Here is a 19483-nt window from a genome sequence, read left to right as displayed (position 1 = left end):
ATATGAGCTCATCAGAGGGACAGCCAAGTTCAGATGCTTTGGAGACAAGGTTCGAGAGAGCAGACTTCGATGGTTTGGACATGTTCAGAGACGAGAGAGTGAGTATATTGGTAGAAGGTTGCTGAGGATGGCGCTCCCAGGCAAAAGAGCGAGAGGAAGACCAAAGAAAAGGATGATGGACAGTGGGTGTTAAAGAAGAAGATGCACGAGATAGGCTTAGATGGAAAAAGATTGGTCGTTGTGGCGACCCCTAACGGGACAAGCCGAAAGGAAAAGAAGAAGTGTGGCTGTGTGTGAAACCTGTCAGACAAATGAAACGTTTGTCCTTTTTATCCATCCATCGATTTTCTCAGCCGCTTATCCTCACAAAGTCACGGGAGTAGATTTTTCACACATGTACCTGTACATACGGCTGCGTGCAATTTCCCCCATAAACTAAAATAAAAACAATTACAAATCGGCGGCCGGCTAAGGGAAGGCCAAGGCACCGCCCACCGGTAACCACGTGACCACCCCGACTCCGGCCTGTTACTCGGACTTCATTAGTGCGGCGGGATCGTGCTGTATCGCGTGTGGGCCGGCTCGTCTGGCACGATGGGCAGGCGAGACGGGGACAGCAGAGGCGTGATGAACACCGGCGACCGCTCGGAGTTCGGCTGCCGGCGGGACTCTCGTCGGAGGCTCTCCGACGTGGATGCGCCGGAGGTGAAAAAGCACCAGCACAAACACAACTTGAAGCACCGCTACGAGCTGCTGGAGACGCTGGGGAAGGGCACCTACGGCAAAGTGAAGAAGGCGGTGGACAGAGCAAGCCTGGACACGGTAAGCGCACCGTTATTTTGCCAGAGGCCATTTCACCGAAAACCCTCATCAGAGAGGGCAATCGTGCAGGATTGCTTTCAAAATATACCACGGAAAGATGAGGGTGTTTCTGTACGGTTTCACAGAGGATTTAGTGGCTTGTTTCCCAACGGAAGAGGGACCAATTTGGGAAAGTCCATCCTGTGCATCCATCCAGATCAAGGGTGTCTAACTTTGTTTTCGCTGTTGTCATGGTTACGCTCACTGGGTCGGTTATAACGGGTAAAACACAATCATGTGTAATTGGCATGCCAAAAATTACAGTTTGGTTCACTTTTAGTCGAGTTAAATGGGTAAAAAAAAAAACAAAAAAAAACTTGTGTTTTGTTTTAACCGGAACAGATTTAATGACAAAAAGGAAAGTCTTTTCTTTTCAGGAAAGCGCAATATTAATAATTTGTTGGGAGAGCATAAGAGTCACAGATTCAACAGTGAGAACTAATATCGTATGAAACACTAATAAAGGCTATTTTTATTGTTTTGGTATCATCTGAAAACCCAGGAAAAGCCGTTTAAGTGCAGCAGAAAGTTGTTTTTGCACCACAATACTTAAAAAAACAAAACATGTCGAGTCATGACACCTGGTAGCCAGACACTGAGCTCCATTGTTGTTGTTTGCACTGCACTAAGCGCAGAATGCAGTTGCGCTTCTTTTCACTTAGCAATTTTATTTTGTTGGGGAACATCGTCATTGCCCCATCATAAAACATAATTACATTTCATTGCTATCGCATTTATGGCTAGTTTTGAACGCATGCTAGCGCCAACTTGGAAAGATTTTCCCACTTCGATTGCAAAATGTACCCAATATGTTATGTTTGTGTACATTGAACTGGTCCTATTTATCAGACAATTTCCCCAATAATTATGCTTCAAAGTACAGTGAGGGACCCTTGCTCAGCGTTATTACTTTTGTACACCTTTGACTTTTTTTTTTTTACACCAATTTGGATCCCATCTGAATCACTCCTTTCCTTGTAGTCCAATCATTCTTTTTCTAGGTAAACATACTGTGTTCTCCAACTTGACTTCTATTCCTGTACCGCACGTTCATAGTGTGTACAACTGGATGTGATCTCATGGTGAGGATGCTGCGCTTGCTTCCTGCGCTACCAGGCTGAGATGCCTTTGGACTGACTCACTCAATACTTGAACAAGAGGATAAACTTTTCCACAATAGGTCTCCCGCACAATACAGTTTGACTCGGCATACAAACACACTCACACAGAGTGAGTCCAGCTAAACATTAAATTTTAAATAATAATCTTAAACTGAATTTGGTGCCACACTTAATTTTCTGCTATTTTTTTGCGTGCCGTCAACCTTTTAATATGTTGCTGTGCTGTGATCCCAGCACAAAGAGGAAGAGACTCCATCCGCCCCAAATGCCTTTCAGACTTTGTAGTAAACAAACACAGTGATAGGGATAATCCTTTTTGTTCAGAGACTTATTGGGGTAAAATTTGGCGCAATTTCCCTGGCTGGCTGCTCCATAAATCGCAGACCTGCTAAGGATAAGGGTAGTTTCCGGAAAACGAATGATCTTTGCAAACGTGTGAGTGTTGGAGAGTGTGCGGTCGGTGGGTGGGTTTCAGCAGGGCAAGGGTAAATGCTGAATTCCTTGCACCATAAGTGTGCACATACCAAGGATTCTTTGCAACAAAACAGACATTATATTTGGAAACGGGACTGAAGGGGCTGTTGTTTGATAGTGACCACAGGGAGAACAAGAAGGAGGTCAGTGGTGCTGTTGTTACAGGATGCAAATGTTTCCAAGGTGAAAATAATAATAATAATTATAAGAATACATTTGTAAAAATGTGAGCGACACAGAGAGAGAGAGAGACCCACAACTCTTGGCTTGAGTCATGTTTGGCATTTATGTGTGGAGCTCTGAAGCACAAGTGTGCTTATTTAATAACGATTCTACTTGTGTGCAGTCTTCAACATAAATAAGTACTGTACTGTATGCCCCTTTTGAAAAGGATGTTGTTTCCCCCTTTTTCCATGTTAACAACGCTACCTGCTTCTGCAAATGTATGAAAACCTGGGCCAACAAAAACTACCCGTGTTTGTCGGACAACCTCTCCCCACAACTCTCAAAGTGGCCGCGTTCATCACGACCTGAGTGGAGTTCATCATCCATATTTCAAGGGCATAATTTGCATTGGGCTAAATATGTTGTCATCTATGTTTACCTAAATATGCCTCCATAACATGTATATCCTGGCTTCTGTGCTGTGGTACAATATGTCAAGCTGCTATAGTGTTTTGTTTTTGTTTTTTTTGTTTTTTGTTTTTTTGATGGAGCATTTTTTTTTCTCAAATACAATTACAGTATTTGTGCTAATACTAACATCAGTACTGTCTCATCCCGAATTAGAATCTTCCATCTTTCTAAACTTCAATTTGTTTGCTTTTTCTTGCAAAATTAAAATCCATCTATGCATTTTCTGAGATGCTTATCCTCATAAGGGTCGCGGGAGTGCTGGAGCCTATCCCAGCAATATTTGGGCAGGTGGCAGGGTCCAGCCTGAACTGGTTGCCAGCCAATCACAAGGCAGATTGAACCAACCATTGAAACTCATGTTCACACCTACGGGCAATTTTGAGGCTCCAATTATTGCAATAACTTTTGGGACGTGTGAGGAAACTGGAGTGCCTGGAGAAAACGCCACACAGGCACGGGGAGAATACGCAAACTCCACACAGCCAGGGCTGGGATTTGAACCCAAGTCCTCAAAACTGTGAGGCCAACGCTCTAACCAGTCATCACCGTGCCACTGCAAAATTAAAATAATTTGTCAAATGATAAAAACACATTTTTATTATGTGTGTGAACAGACAAATCCCTACATTGGTGTGAGCATTTTGTAAAATAGTGTCCACTGTTTCAAAACTCTTTAGTGGTGTAAGACTCTTGATTCAAAGATGAAAGACGTTCATACATATTATCCATCCATTTTGTAGCATTCTAACTGGAGTAGTACTACAATGACAGTTTGTCTTTGACTTGGCCATAGTGTTTGAACAATATAAGCTGAAAAGTAATACATATCTCATTACATCTGTATGACTGACACCCATGTTGAGTAGCAGCTAATTCTTTCGTTTGTTGATCTGTAGGCTCGCGTCTCGCAGGCCGGATATTATTTTGGATGCACAATGAAATATTGTAAGTCGGAAGTGTACTTTGTGGAGGTTACACAGAGACGTGATACATACTCAATGTGACACATTTTCTTCCATGAGGTCACACGTGCACATGTCCATTTAAAAATGCTCTCAATAGCCTCAATACTGAAGAACAATGCCCAGAAATGTCTCTTCCTCTGCTTTTTGATCCAAACACACTGAAACTAGCACTCGGTAGTTTTTCACAGAAAAATTCTCAAAGGTGGGTTGCCTGAGTTTTTAACTTTCCAAATCTTAATAGAACAACCACGTATATCATACAGTTTAAAAATGCAAAGTTTACATGAAATAGCTGTTTTGGGTGGTAAATTAAATAGCCCTGTTCTACTTCACTATAACAGCATTTTATGTAACTACCATAGATAATTTTAAAATCAAATAACAATACCATCAAAACGACTAATGAGTAAGACTGAGCTAAAATTGTGCTCAGATATTGCAGATATTGTTCCTCAGGACTTTCAGAGTCTTGATTGTAATCGTCAGTGTCCTTTTGGCCTTTAACACAAAAAACAAAAGTCAAAGTTAAGGTTAAGGGGAAAACAGTGCAACATAAATCAACGATAAATGTTTAACAGGGCAGACATTTAACAAACTGTTGATAATGTAAGGACAAACGCATGATTAATAATTAATCATTTTAATTAAAAACTATTAATTAACATCTTAATTACTACAATCATTCCGAATTGTGCAATGCATTCTGGGAACCGCGTGGCTTCACAGGATTTATTTATGTCGACTGGAGATTCGTGTTTTATTTATTCATTGTATTTTGTTATATTGCGTACAAAATGTGCTTTTCAAATGGAAAAAAAAAGATATTGGAATATTGTACAATTATTTCATGTCATTTTGAAGAACAATGCTCCATATGAAAAGAAGCTACCAAAAATGTTTGTACTATAGTTATCAGTAAATTCTACAGTGAAATAGGTTTGTACTTCAAAGTTTACGTTTGTGAATGCTTTAAAGTCAAGTGTCATGAAATGGATGATTTTTAGTATGTTATTAATGAAAAAAATGGCAGCCAGTATGGACCCATACGTTTTTTTACCACAAAACGTGATTTTGACCTATATGGCTTTTTGTAACACCCGCCATGAAAATCCTCTCGAGCAATTTGTTTTTGAGAAGAAGCAGGAAGTGACGTACATGGCGGGAGTGCACTCCAGTGGACTCGTTTGTTTCTATTAGTTTTACATGCGGGAAGGGAGCTCGTTGTTCCTTCGTGTTAGCCAAAATGCCAGCTCGTTGCATTGCTGGATATTGCTCGAACACTCGGGAGGATGGATTTACCCTTCATAAGTTTCCATGAGGCCCGGTTCGTCGTGAAAAATTGATTGCACGGGTGCAAAGGACGGGACAGCTTCCGCGTTGGGCTCACCGGCGAAGGCTGCCGCGTCGTGCCTCGTGGACGATCACGACTTCAGCCAGGCTGGCTCATACATACTGTCTGGGAGTTTGTCGCCGCCACGTCTGCTGGTCACGGCTTCGGTGCCCCGTTCGCCGGTCACGGCTTCAGCCGGGGTGGCTCATTTTCGGCGCCGCGATGAGCCACCTCAGTGCCACCCTGGCCGAAGCCCTGATTGGCTCGTCGCACCCGGGCCACAGCGTTGTGATCGCTATGCTGCATACTGTCATACTGTCGGGGAGTCTGTTGTTAATTAGAAGTGATCCGCATATCCTCTAAATACTGCTCGAAACAGCAGGGTAATATTGCCCCTGACACTTCACTCGATTGTGAGATGTTCTCTTCTACGAAAAGAGCTTCTGTGTCTGAAGGGGCGTGTCCCACAATAGGGGCCACAACGTGTTTTCAATGGCGAATGTCCGGGCTGACGTCACGGACAGTAAATGCAGCCAAGATGGCGACCACTTGGATGTCGAATGAGACTTCCGCAACTTTGCGCATGGATGATGCGCTCTCCGCTCATATTTATTTTTTCGTGTAGACATTGAAGTGAATAATGTTATATGTATTTTTCATTTCAATATCTATTTTAGAATGTTTATAAAGATGACACTTGACCTTTAAGTAAATTACAAAATGTTAGTGTTTAGTGTTTGCCTTCCTTTTGTTGCAGTTTTGTGTCAGAAGAGTGGAGCGAGCAAGTAAGTGTCCACATGACGATGCGGCCCCTCCCTCTCGTACTTCATTCTATCAAATGCGTCATCAGCTGACCGCCAATGAATACACGATATCTACTTTTTGACCCATCACCCAAAATTCCTGTGATCTAACATCAATGCATCATCAGTTTTGTGCATTTGAGGATGCAAGAAGAACCCTTTGCAATTGCTTTCAGGAATTGAATTAGAAAATAATAATTCCATTCTGGTTTTGAGAAGGTCACATCAGTCTCTGGAGTGTCTTTGCATAACTGACTGGGGTGATGGAGCGTGTGAATTGTGCTTCAGAATGGCTCATAAATGTTTATTTTCTTCAGCTGAGATACAAAAGAAAGGACTGTTCGCCCTTGGGACACTCGTGTCATTCCAGTCTCGCTCGTGTTTACACTTAAAATAAGATAAGATAAGATAGTGATCCCACACAGTGGAAACGATTCTTATTATTACCGCAGGCATTTAGGAAAGTAAAAATAAAAGGTACTCTTTTTGTCTTCATTTTCATCATTGGCCTAAATTTAAATATTTTCCTAAATCGTCAAAACATTTTACACTTTAGATATTTTTAATAATCAGCAAATGTATTTGATTCTGTAATAAGTACTTCATGTCCTCCCACAATCCAAAAACATGCTCATTGGGTTAAATGGTGGTAATGTCGTAGACCAGCGCAGCTCGGCAGATCTGAAGGTGGGCGGGCCGCAGTGCTGTGTGAGTGTTTACTTCGGTCTTTACTTGCCGCCAATCAAAGCGGCTCCTCTCACACCCTTTAAATGCGGAGCACTCACAGTTTGGCATCGAGACGTCTTTGATGATGCGTCGTCGCAACGATCTGTGTGCAACTGGAGCGTCGTCATTACACTTGGCTGATGCAGCAATGTAGGCAATGTACAGTATGAGCTGCTGATAACCGTAGCCCACATAAAGACTCTCTTGTGTCTGTCACCACCCATAATGTTTGTGTAGTTACGAAATAGAATATTCTGCCGGGTGTTTCATATGCTGTTTAAGTGAGGTATCCTTCGACAAAGAGGTTTATGGGCTCACATTGTGGGTCGGTTACGGTGTTGTATGTCTGCCTCCCGGTTGGGGATTATATTGGGGTATACAGTAAGTGCTCAGGATTAAGGAAAAGAGTGTGAACAGTGCAGCTGTCAACCTTCTGTCCCTGCGAGTGTTCACATTCACCATTCAGGCTTTAAAACCTCATAATCACCTCTAATACCCATTGATTGTATTTACTATGTCCATGTAAGCATCATCATATCTGTGGTATTGATTCATGTCTTTGTTCCCAGCTCGGTTTTTAGCTAGTGGATGCACGGTGCATTTGATTTCAGTGCACTTAGGAGGAAGGTTGAAAGCGAAAATTCCGTGACAATGATGCTATTCATTAGTCCATTTATGGCATTTTCAATTGTTTGTTAGCATAAAGCTAAGTGGGGGTTCCTAAAGCAAAGCTAAGTTTGTTTTAAATTTATGATGTGTAACTGTTTTGTTTTTATGTTGAGTTCTACACTCTGCTTCAACTGGGAGTGCAATAACAACTTTAGGTCTATGAGAGGTGTGGGGGGGGGGGTTGTTCACTCTCTGCCAAACTCCCTCCCTCTTCTTGTGAAGTGAGTGGAGTTCACTGACACCATACTGTGCTTGTATCTCAATTTTTTGCTCTCAAAAGTAAAAGCAAAAACAAAACTCAGAACTCAGTCTGCTCGAATCTCTAGGCACCACTGTACAATCCATTCAACATCATGACTGACCATGTCTTTGTCGATCAATAAATGAAGAGTTTGTTTTCAAAACGAGACATAGGCATTTTTTTCAGATTTACGAAACTCGCGCCAAAATTATCTATTCGGACCTTTATAATTTTGGCGCGAGTTTCGTAAATCTGAAAAAAATGCCTATGTCTCGTTTTGAAAACAAACTCTTCAAATGTTGCTGCTGTTGACGTGTTTGCCACGGAAATTAGCTCACATCCAATGTATTTTCTTTACTCAGGTGGCCATCAAGACGATCCGTAAAGAGCACATCACAGACGTGCTCGACAAAATTCACATCCAGAGGGAGATCGAGATTACCTCCTCACTCAGGCACTCCCACATCATACGCTTCCTCGAAGGTAAAGTTATTATTGTAACAAATGATCACCAAAATCAAATTCAAAATTTTCAAGGCAGGAAAATCAAAATTGTGAATTTAGATCTTGTCCTAAAATTGGTTGCTGTTGTTTGTTATTGATGGTCCTCTGTCGTCTGTGCAGCTATCAGTGTTTAATTTTCAACAGAGGAACCGGCAACACTTCATTATTTTCTTTTCTTTTTTAGATTCATATTGATTCAGCCGTTTTGAGCTTCCACCTTCTTAATATTTGATGACCGTCACAGTTCTTTTTCCCCTCAAGCCGAACTGACACTAAATATCCCCCCTGTGTCAATGCAGTGTTTGAGAGTCGGGATAAAATTGTGATTGTGATGGAGTACGCCAGCAAAGGAGAGCTGTACGATTACATCCTGGAGAAGAGGAAGCTTCTGGAAACGGACGCCCGAAGCATCTTCAGACAGATCACATCGGCTGTCCACTACTGCCACAAGGTTCAAAAACACGCAACACAATGGAAGGGAGCCTTGCATCCTTTTCTTTAATAGGTTGGGCATGAGCCGAATTATATCAGCAGATGCAATATTCAACCATGCGAGCAAATACAGTACCGCTAAATCTGCTAAATCCTAACCCTAATACTGCAGCAAAACTTGACTTCAGATCTCGTTGGGTTAAGAGACCATTAGGCACAGATTGTATGTGTGCAGTCACACACTGACACACTTTAAGACGCACGTTTTGTTTAATCAGCTTTGTCTTTACTTACTTCTTTACTATTGGCCCCCTCAAAGGACTCAATTCTTTGTATTGCCTTTCATGACATCAGCCCCTGTGCCTGTGAACAAGTTTAGAGCGGAAACTAATAATCCTATTTATTTATAATATCCGAGTACATGATTGTCAAAGTCAGGTTTTGTGCACGTGTTTTATATGCTTTTCCTTCAAGCAGCTCTAGTTCGTTATGAATCCTTCACAAATACAGAGCTTATCATGCTACTTTTCCAGCTTTAGAGCATTCAGGAAGGTGGATTTTCTTTGGCCCGTCCCATGAAGAAGTTGCCCCAAAATAGACTTGAGTGTTCCCGCATGAATGAATTATTGAATGTTCCGCTCCTCAATGCAGGCCACAGCGAGAGACTGTTGAGAGGAATGAAAATACAAGTAATCTAGATACAACCTAGGTTTATCTTTGAGTCATCATCCAGTTGTATGAGGCCACAGGTCTTTTTCTTACATTCAAGGGACTTTTGTGCTCGTTTTCCAATGGCGGTAAGCAGGATTCTACTTCGCCATCGCACAAATTGCAAGGGCGTTTCAGTCAACCACTCCTGTGTTGAGTGGCAGCAAAATCCCATCTCCACATTCAAAACAAAATAAAAGCTATATTTAATATCATTTAAGTGAAATAAAGTCAGAAATCTGACCTTGACACAGTGTAGCAGAGGTCTAACCGATCACAATTTACAGTTTGCTGTCGTAACTGAATTATCTTATTATTATTATATTACATGATGTGAGATATGAAAATGCAAAATATAACAACATACTTTCACGAGAATGAAAATGCTAAAATACAGTAGCATAGTAGGCTTAGGGGTTTATTAAAGAATGAAATTATGTTTAGTATTATTTTAAGGCCACGGTGGCTCAGCTGGTAAAGCGTTGGCCTCACAGTTTTGGACTTTAACAGTGTGTTGAATATAGAAAAATTTAAAAAACAACCTCAGTAGAAGTTTCTTTCGGCTTGTCCTGTTAGGGGTCGCCACAGCGTGACATTGCAGATGAGCGCTCATATTTGTTTGGCACAGTTTTTACGCCGGATGCCCTTCCTGATGCAACCCCTCTCGGGGAGTGGAGGCCCCAGTGGGATGCGAACTCACGACCCCTGGTTTACCAAACCAATGCTCTCTGGGCCCTCCAACCTCAGTAAATGATTCAATTAAATACATTTCACATACAAATTAAATTAATTTCTACCTCAATGCAATACATCCATAAAAACATCCAGAAATGGTGTAAAAAATTTTTTAAAAAGTATTTCTTGAAGCTTAAATGCAAAAATATTGAAGTTAAGAAGTGTACCTAGTGATTGGGTTTTTTTCAAGCACCTCTAGAAATAGCACTAACTGTACTCCACTACCATACCGCAGACTTTGTTAAAGGATGTTTGCACCACGAGTTATGGGCTGGATCTGGCCTGCTGGCCCAAGAGGAATATTCGTGGTTTTAAAAAATGTTGGCTCAAACTTAAATAACCGCTCAAGAATGTTGTGTTTGCGTGGTGAGAGAGACATGACATTTGCAGCCTCTCAGGTGTTTGTGATCTTTTGCAGATTGGCGTCGTGCATCGAGACCTCAAGTTGGAGAACATCCTTCTGGATCAACATCTGAACGTCAAGGTATGTAAAAGCAGCTACGGCAACCAAAAACTGATACATGATTCTTCCAGTCTGTGGATGATAAACCAGTATGAAAAACAAAAAGAGACATTGATTGTCAACCTGGTTTAATGCGAATGTGCTGTCTTGAGTCTTCATCTTTATAACGTACTGACTGACACATTTGGACATGTGAGTTGTGAAGCCAAGCAACCACAACCAGTACAAATACAGTTCCAAGGGCTTGAAAACCAAAAAGTTATTCCCTGCCTTATTTGGCTATTTCATTCCATATATGCCAGCTGTGGGGAATGCAAGGAATCTACTGGCAATTTCAGCAATCAGCGGCTTCCAATAAAATTCAGCGCATGTGGAGACAGCTCAGCTGGTGTTCGTTGTTTCCGAAACTTGGCAATCAAACATGCTGGCTGCTACCGGCAGCGTTCTCCAGGAAGAAACCCAGAATGCATACTATATGAATGTATTTAGTCCGCGCTGTACAGTAGCTGCTTAACGCAAAGAGTTACGATGTGTCGCCTTCATTTCTATTTCCATCCATCTATTTTCTTACCTCGTTATCCTCGCAAGGGTTGCGGGAGTGCTGGAGCCTATCCCAGCTGTCAACAGGCAGGAGGCAGGGTATACCCTGAATTGGTTGCCAGCCAATCGAAGGGCACATAGAGACAGACAACAGTTGCTCTCATAATCATCCTTGCATTTAATAGCTGTGATTTAAAGGACCACTGACAGGAAAAGCATGATTTTTTTGTATGTTTTTAATTTTTTTAAAAAAGGCTCCCTATCCCTTTTTTCACTACACAAAATAATTTTGACGTATATGGCTTTTTGTAACTCTCGCTATGAAAATCCTCTCGAGGGATTTGTTTTTGGAGAAGAAGCAGGAATTGACGTTATCAGCAGACGCCCACTCAGGCGGCCTTGTGTGTTTATACCAGTTTTACATCCGGAAAGGTTGCTTTTTCTTCCTTCGTGTTAGCCTAAATGCCGGCTCGTTGTATTGCTGGATATTTTTCAAATACTTGGGAGGATGGATTTACTCTTCATGTGTTTCCAAAATACCTGGTTCATCGTGAAAAATGGATTGCACAGGTACAAAGGACAAGAGCCTTGAGGGTTCCAAATGACAGGTAGGTGTGTATAGAGCTACTAAAAAGTTAATAGTTGGGGGGGACGTAATCCTTCTCTCAGAACGTAACAAAAGATCCACGTATGGAAGTCAGGGGTGCTAAATGTGCCGATGTGCGCGTCCGCTCTTCATCCACCAATCACGGCTTCAGACAGGGTGGGCCATCGTAGCGGTGAGCCAGGGTGGCTCATCGCGGCGCCAAGCCGGGCCGTTTTATGGCGTTGTCGTCCCTTGCAGCTGAGTACGCTACATATTGTCACACATACTGTCGGGGAGTCTGTTGATAGTTAGAAGTGATCCACATATCATCTAAATCTGGCACGAAATGATAGGGTAACATTGCCCCGGACACTTCACTCGATTGTGAAATGTTCTCTTCTTCAAAATGAGTCAGAAAGGGTGTGGGAAAAATCCGAAAATCTCTGTTGTTCCACTCCCATAACAGGTGCCACTACGTGTTTTCAGTGGGAAATGTCCCAGTGTGACGTCTGCTGTTCACGTTGCAGACAATATGGCTACCACTTCGATGTCTAGTGAGACTTCCGTAACTTTACGCATGGATGACACACTCACCGCTCATGTTTATTTTTTCGTATAGACATTGAAATTAATATTGTTATATGTATTTTTCATTGCAATATCTATTTTAGAATGTTTATAGGCATGACAGTGGCCCTTTAAAGTAACATTTAGAATACATTCCTAACTTTCCTATAAGTATAAAGACAAGTTAACCGCTGTAAAATAAAACTAGATTAAAGTGAAACGACTGACAGACAATGTTATCGAGGATAAACTGCAACTCATGGTTCTTGTTATTTCATATCGATAACTTGTCATCCCTCAACTCACTGCCGTGGAAATGAAGCCGCAGTATCAAGTACTTTTACTCGCCAAGATATTGATAGTGTGTTGTGGTCCGCTTGGTAATAATCTCTTTAGATAACGAGGAGCCTCAGTGTGTTTGCGTATGGCTCTCACGATTGTTCCATTACGTGACTGGGAGCAGGCGGGCATCTTTGGACCTCCTCTTTCACACATAAACACATTTGTCTTGATTGAAATCTATCTTAAGTGGGTGTTGTGTGACTATCCATATTTAAATGTAAGTGTCAGGTAGTTCTTTAGAAGGAAGTTTCCTACACACAAAAATAAATAACTAAAATAAACAATGGATTTTACACACATCCATGTACACACACAAAAAGTGATATTCTTCAAAACGAACACCATTAATAGCTGGTTTATTTGTGCTCTCTCTTCCTCACTGTGCAGCTGGCTGACTTTGGACTTTCCAGTCCGTACCAGAAAGGCACTCTGCTGCAGACCTTCTGTGGAAGTCCGCTCTATGCTGCTCCAGAAATAGTGACTGGGTTGCCATACCAGGGACCAGAGGTAGGTCACAATAACACGAAGTATCAGGACAGCTGCCAGCAGACATGCTGAATAAGCACATTACATATAAACTCAATTCATGATACAATATTCGAGCCCAAAAAAAAAAAAAAAAAATACAGTTAGCGATTCAGACTCCATGCACCAAACAATCACGCACAGCAAATCTACCAGCGTACCGCAGCAGAAAAACTGTCAGGCTCGACATGTATTTTGTTGTGACTGAATCACAAAAACATGGCCAAATTGTCATGGAAGAAATGAGGAGAAAAGGGCTGCTATATAACGGGATATTTTTAAAAGCTGTTTGATCCATCCAAAGGCTGATTGAGCATCCCATTCTCTACGTGCACCAGTACATCACAGCAACAAAGACGCTTTTCACTTGCTAGATACAGATTTGACTTGGCATCTCATCCGTGGTCTTATTTATGAATGCTCAGCTTTTAAAACATACACTATGATGTACTCAGGCTCAATCTTTTGTGCCTTGTTTCATGATATGTATAAACAAATATATGTGTGTGTGTGTGTGTATGGCAGGTGGACTGCTGGGCATTAGGTGTGTTGTTGTATGCGTTGGTGTACAGCAGTATGCCATTCGATGGGGCCAGTCACTCTATGCTTAAAGAGCAGATATGCCAAGGTCGCTATCGAAGACCCAACCCCCCCTCAGGTGCACCTTTACAATGTCTTTCACATTGACTATGACATACACAATGTGGGCAAAAATGTAGGCACACCAGCAGTGAATGAAAAGGGATATTGTTTTTTTTCTTTGAGATAAAATATGTAGATTTTAAACAACTGCAACTGATTTTGGGAAAAAATGTTTACATTAGTATATAATGTAACTCATAAATGATGTAATAAATAAAAACAAAACCACTAAACATCACAGTATGATAAAAAAAAAATGACTTTCCAATTGTAACACACACTTATTAAGGTGGTCACACAAAATCGCAATTAGCTCTTCACAACTGGTGATTTGTGCTTTAATGATATACAAATTCATAACCAGAACATCACTGGAGTACATGCTTTTTTTTTAGTCATATGAAAAGAACAAACAGTACATTACTGCAGAAATGAAGGAAAACATTTTTTTTTCTTCTAATCAGGAACTTGAACTATCTTTGTCCACACAAACCAACACATTGTCTTGTACTGCTGTCATGTCAATGACCGTAAAACACAGAAGGCAAACACGAGTTATGAATTTATTAGCACATTGCCTTTTAAAGAGCTCTTGACTTTTCTACCCCTCCAGACGCCTGCGCGCTTATCGACTGGTTGCTGACGGTCCGTGTGGATGAGAGGGCCACGATCGAGGATGTAGCCAATCACTGGTGGGTGAATTGGGGGTACGACGAGAGCGTCTGTGACTGCCCTTCACCGGCACACCCGGACTGTCCCTCCCCGCTGCTGGCTCGCTACATCGACTGGCAGAATCGATTCGTCAACAGTTTGGCCGCTGAAGCGGGGCGCCTCCTTCCAGAGTCCAACCGTCAACCCCCTCATCCGTGTTATTTCAGTTTACCTTTTCGGGCGGAGCGAGGAGGAAGAGCGCGAGGAGGAATGTCCTGCGTCAGAAAATCCCGCAAGGAGAACGCCATTCCCCAGACGACACAAGGAGCGTGCGGTGGTGCAGCAGCTTCTGTGCCGTCCTCCGCCTCTACCACTGAAAGAAAGAAACCCAAAAGTATTCTTAAACATCAGAGGAGTTTTGACTCAGTTTTGTTTTGCCCTCCTAAAGAAAGTCCCCACCAGGGTACTGCTGATTCCCAGCTTTACCAAACACATGCACTTGGCCTCACACATGCTGAGGTCCAAGCCATGACTCTTCCATCTCCCTGTACATTCAGACAGCCTTCTTCTAAAATGCCCAAGAAGGGGATACTTAAAAACCCTTATGATGTTGAGTCAGGTTGTGTCTCTTACTCACAACGCAGGGAGTCCAGAGCAGACGTCAAAGAGAGTGATGCGGGAGACCCCTGCTCGAACAAACAGCAGACATTTGTCCCAGTAGCAGAGGCCAGTCCAGCCATTTGCGCGGACGCACTGAGAAAACGAAAGGGCATTCTTAAACGGAACGGCAAGTTCTCACGCAGCCTGGACCTTCCAGAGGAACGCCGCTCACCGCCACCTTCCGATAGCCCGTCATTCCCCGAGACTCTGCTTCAGTTCCTCCAGCCCAACACGGGCGCCGACGGCCGCCAAAGCCGCCCGTCCAGTGTGGTGAGCGAGGATAGCCTTTTCTCCAGTGACTCCTTCGACCTGCTGGACCTCAGCACCCAATCGCACCGCAGGGTTTTTTCTCAGGGGACCCGGCGCAGCGCTTGTAGCTCAGAGGAGGATCTGAGAGGGGGAGCAGGTGAAGGACGACAGTCCAAGTGGTGATGCCTGACATTGGAGTGGTGGCTAATTTAAAAAAACCTATAAAGTACAATCACAGTCATTTGTTTTTAAACATACAGTAATTTATCCATGTAGTTGAAGTTCTAGACTGTGTTAATTTTGACAGCAAATTATAATTTCTAATAATAATCCTTTGGCAAAAATTAAATTTAGGCTCTTATTTAGGTATTGTTTATTAGTGATGAAGAGGATGCATGAAACTGACAAATATATATAAATGATAGTACTAATATATACTGTCGCTACTTTTCCGGTTTCATCTATTGCGTGGGTGGGATGGAGCCAGTTTTAAAATAGAGAGCAAATTTTGATTTACATTTAGTCAGTCTTTGGACTAAAATGTCATTTTGTTTTCTTAGAATTTTGTCATTTTCAATTGTTTTAATCAAGTCTAAGTTGCTGAAATATCGTCAGATAATAGCCGGTGAAAATGTCATTTGAATTTAGTGGACTAAAATCAAAAATGTGTCAAACATGCACAATGTTACATCTTAACGTCTTCTTCTCAATCCAGTACAGTACAACTGCAAAACAAATAGCTGTATTTAACCAAAGATTACTATAGTTAGAGTTGCTTTTGACTTTCCCGTGATGTTACACAAAGGGGCAATGTGTTTCAAATACATCAAATTTTCTCAGTAAACATCAGAAACTTCCAAATGTGACCTCATCGTCTTGAGTTTTCCCAAATTGTTTAAAGGGTTAATAATTTTACTCTGTAAACGTAGGACTTTGTTGAAAGTAATTTTAAAAATAGCCTTGTTTTTTCTTTATGGTGTTTACCAAATAGAAATAACTTTTTTGCTAACAGACCTAAATCAGTCAACTTAATTCACTGGACTCCGTGTACGTATACTGTATTTGTAAGCTTCATGGAGACTCATCAGCACCCAACAATACCAAATGTGCATGTGGTGTGCAGGTATTGTTATTGTCCACTTGGGGTTGCCGTCTACACTTTGTTTGATTTTTCACCTGTTGAAGCCTCATCTTAAAAACTTGGCCATTTTATTGAATCACTCAATTTTGGCAGAGTTGTTAACAACTCTCCTGTGTGGTTTGTCAATTTTAGAAGGCGCATTAGTTTTTCACTCTACAAGGGATTTTAAAGCTCCAATTTTCAGTTTTAAAAGCATTTTCATCATTACAAGACAAAAGAACTGCATTTGAGTGCTGCTAAAGTAGAAGCACTTTTTCTGGACATATATGACTTTCTTAAATCCCAAACGGGTCACTGGCAATTCCGCTGTCCTTTGGATGCAAGCCATGGAGTGCAGTGACTTTACAGCAAAGTAATACATGTGGATAGAGTTCTCTGGACTTCTCAAGATGGGACTTAATTTACTAGAGTGGAGTTTTCTAAACGGTCATACAGGTTCTCCTTCTGTTTTGATACTGTTTCGTAATACATATTGTACATAATACATATGAATTGCATTCGTCTCGCCCATCGGGCCGTGCAGATTTGTGCAATTGCAGTGTCAAACGTTGTTTCATTCTATTACTGCTTAATGACAACTATTGCATGGAGTGTTTTCAACAACAATGAAAGCACCATGAGAGAGTATTTATGGGCACAGACAGCGGCCTGCTAAAGAGTCAAAAGATGCTGTATCGTGTAATAAATCAATATTTTAATTATTTTCTTTGGCCATGTTGTTGCATTTTTCATCTCATTTGTTCTTTACCTGCAGTTACTGGAAACGATTTGAGGTAAATGATGAATGGCCATTTATGATTATCATGCTATTTAGAAGTGGAACTTCTCTGGTATTTTTTCAGATTTATTGTAATAATTTTCATCTTTTGGGAATGGAGGGCTGACACTATGTAACAAACTTTTGGTAAAGAGTGTGAGGTGCTGAAAAATAGAAGCTTTGTCTTTCCACATAGTTGGATTTGGATCAAATATTTTAATAAGAGGCACTCTCTTTTGTTTTGAAGGCTTCACACCCAATGATTCAAATATTTTTCTCGTGTTTCACTGGCTCACGGATTTGAATTCCCCCAACATTGTGTACAAATGTTTAACAAACAACATTCTTCATCGATTCCTGTAATTTCTGACAATGAATCAGAAACAAGTCCAACATGAAACTAAGCCACATGGCGTCCTTGCTTCTGGTATGGCTGACATAAACATAACGCGTACAAGAATGAAACCATGTCCAGTAAATTCAACTGTTTACACGCATATGACACTTAGTTCACCGAGTTTGTGGTAGTTCAGAGCAACATCATCATTTTCTCCAGTCACTTACAGTCCGCTTGGTTACATAATGCCGACGTTGCTCTGTCCTGTCTTGTGTACATTAATCAACATTTTATACCAGATTAAATATACGTTATATAAAAGACAGTTTGTTTGTTTTTTTAGAAAATTCTCCCAATCTCATACATGCGGGAGGTTCAGGAAGTCAAAGTAATAAAATTTGAGTAATCGTATGGGCTGGTTTTTACTCGCTCTTTAACAGCATCTGATATTTCTCCACAGACTTTAAATATGTAAAACATTAATAATATGCAATAATGAGTATAGTAAACCATGGGCAAAGTGGTTCATGGCTAAGACTTGCAGCCGAAAGACCTTTCTTACTTGTCCCTGATGCACATGGGGAAAATGTACCACTAAGTGAACAAAAGCAGACCTTTTATTTTTTGACTGAATACTAAACAACAATACTCATCTGTTTATAATCAAACTCTTTCCTTTTCCTTCATTTGTTTTTTTTTTTTTTTTTTTTTTTTGCTCGCGTGATCGTCTTGATTCAAACGGGAGCTGAGATGTCACAAAACATCAAAAACGCTCAAGTTTGCATTGGAGCCTTTGAAATGACATGTCCACTTGCTCCAAAATGGGCGTATATGCATGTCAGATTATCTATAACATGTTCATATGGATGAGTTCTTGAACATAGAGGTCGGACAAAACTCTGGGCGTCGTGTTATAAGACGTATTTTCGCGTCGTCTCCAGCCGACTTAGCATTGAACAATGCTTTGTTTGACCGGCAATATGGCCAGTCACGTGATTTTGGTGACGTAGGTGCACGAGCTCTATAGGCTGACAAAAATAAAATACATTAGTCCTCAAGGCCATGCATAAGTAATTTTAAAAGAATTTTTAAAAATTCTACCAACATTCAAAGAGGACTGTCGTGATGAAGATGTATAATATATAATTATAATAATCATATAATTCTGAAGAAGTTCGAGCTTTGTATGATCTTTTTCAAAAGACTTGTTTATAGTCCAAACGTGCATCAGCAAATGGAAGAAGGGGCAAGATGTCGCAAGGTGTTTTCATGACGGCCATATTGAAAGCTACAATGTCAAAGCAAGCTTTGTACACTCCTGATACTGATTCCCCAACACACCTGACATTCCCACAAGTCCATTCACAAGTTCAACCTTTTCAAAAAGACAGAAACAGATGGAAATATAATTAAAAGAAATAGTTCACTAGAAGACATCGCTGATGGTGTAGTGGTACACATGCCTCAATTAATTCCTGCTAAATGATTTTGGCAATACAGGCCCTGTGACTGACTGGTGACCAGTTCAGGGTGTAGTCTGCTTTTTGCCTGATGTTAGCTGGGATAGTCTCTGCAACCCCTGTGAACCTTGTGAGAATAACCATCTTGGAAAATGGACATGGAGTTCATCAGCAAACTAATAGCAATACAAACGAGCTCTTGCCTATTGTGAAAGCTTTTCCTGTTTGGGGTGGCCACAGTGCATCATCCTTTTTCAAATATGGATATCTGCTACATCCTCCTCACAAACCCCTGTGTAGTGTAGGGATTTGTGAGTTTGGACCCTACGCGTGTTCATGTGTTGAGGAAGATATGACC

At 41.3% G+C, this 19483-nt stretch overlaps 1 protein-coding gene across 1 annotated transcript; it reads left to right on the top strand.

Moving 5' to 3' along the window:
* Positions 1 to 542: 542 nt before the first annotated feature.
* LOC133493781 (NUAK family SNF1-like kinase 1) lies at positions 543 to 17970 on the top strand. The gene is made up of 7 exons (XM_061807553.1): positions 543 to 822; positions 8189 to 8309; positions 8630 to 8781; positions 10624 to 10689; positions 13091 to 13210; positions 13754 to 13886; positions 14484 to 17970. The coding sequence occupies exons 1-7, from the start codon at positions 595 to 597 to the stop codon at positions 15611 to 15613; spliced, it is 1950 nt and encodes a 649-aa protein (XP_061663537.1). The 5' UTR covers positions 543 to 594; the 3' UTR covers positions 15614 to 17970.
* The last annotated feature ends 1513 nt before the right edge of the window (positions 17971 to 19483 follow it).

The sequence above is a fragment of the Syngnathoides biaculeatus genome, chromosome 2 (genome assembly GCF_019802595.1).
Source record: "Syngnathoides biaculeatus isolate LvHL_M chromosome 2, ASM1980259v1, whole genome shotgun sequence".
NCBI classification, from domain to species: Eukaryota; Metazoa; Chordata; class Actinopteri; order Syngnathiformes; family Syngnathidae; genus Syngnathoides; species Syngnathoides biaculeatus.
This window is presented reverse-complemented; position numbering and strand designations above follow the sequence as displayed.

What these genes read in the sequence shown, in the direction of transcription:
- LOC133493781 (XM_061807553.1), top strand. Translation starts at nt 595, where the DNA reads ATGGGCAGGCGAGACGGGGACAGCAGAGGCGTGATGAACACCGGCGAC. An exon ending in CATCATACGCTTCCTCGAAG is followed by an intron (nt 8,310 to 8,629) that starts GTAAAGTTATTA and finishes GTGTCAATGCAG; the next exon opens with TGTTTGAGAGTCGGGATAAA. An exon ending in ATCAACATCTGAACGTCAAG is followed by an intron (nt 10,690 to 13,090) that starts GTATGTAAAAGC and finishes CTCACTGTGCAG; the next exon opens with CTGGCTGACTTTGGACTTTC.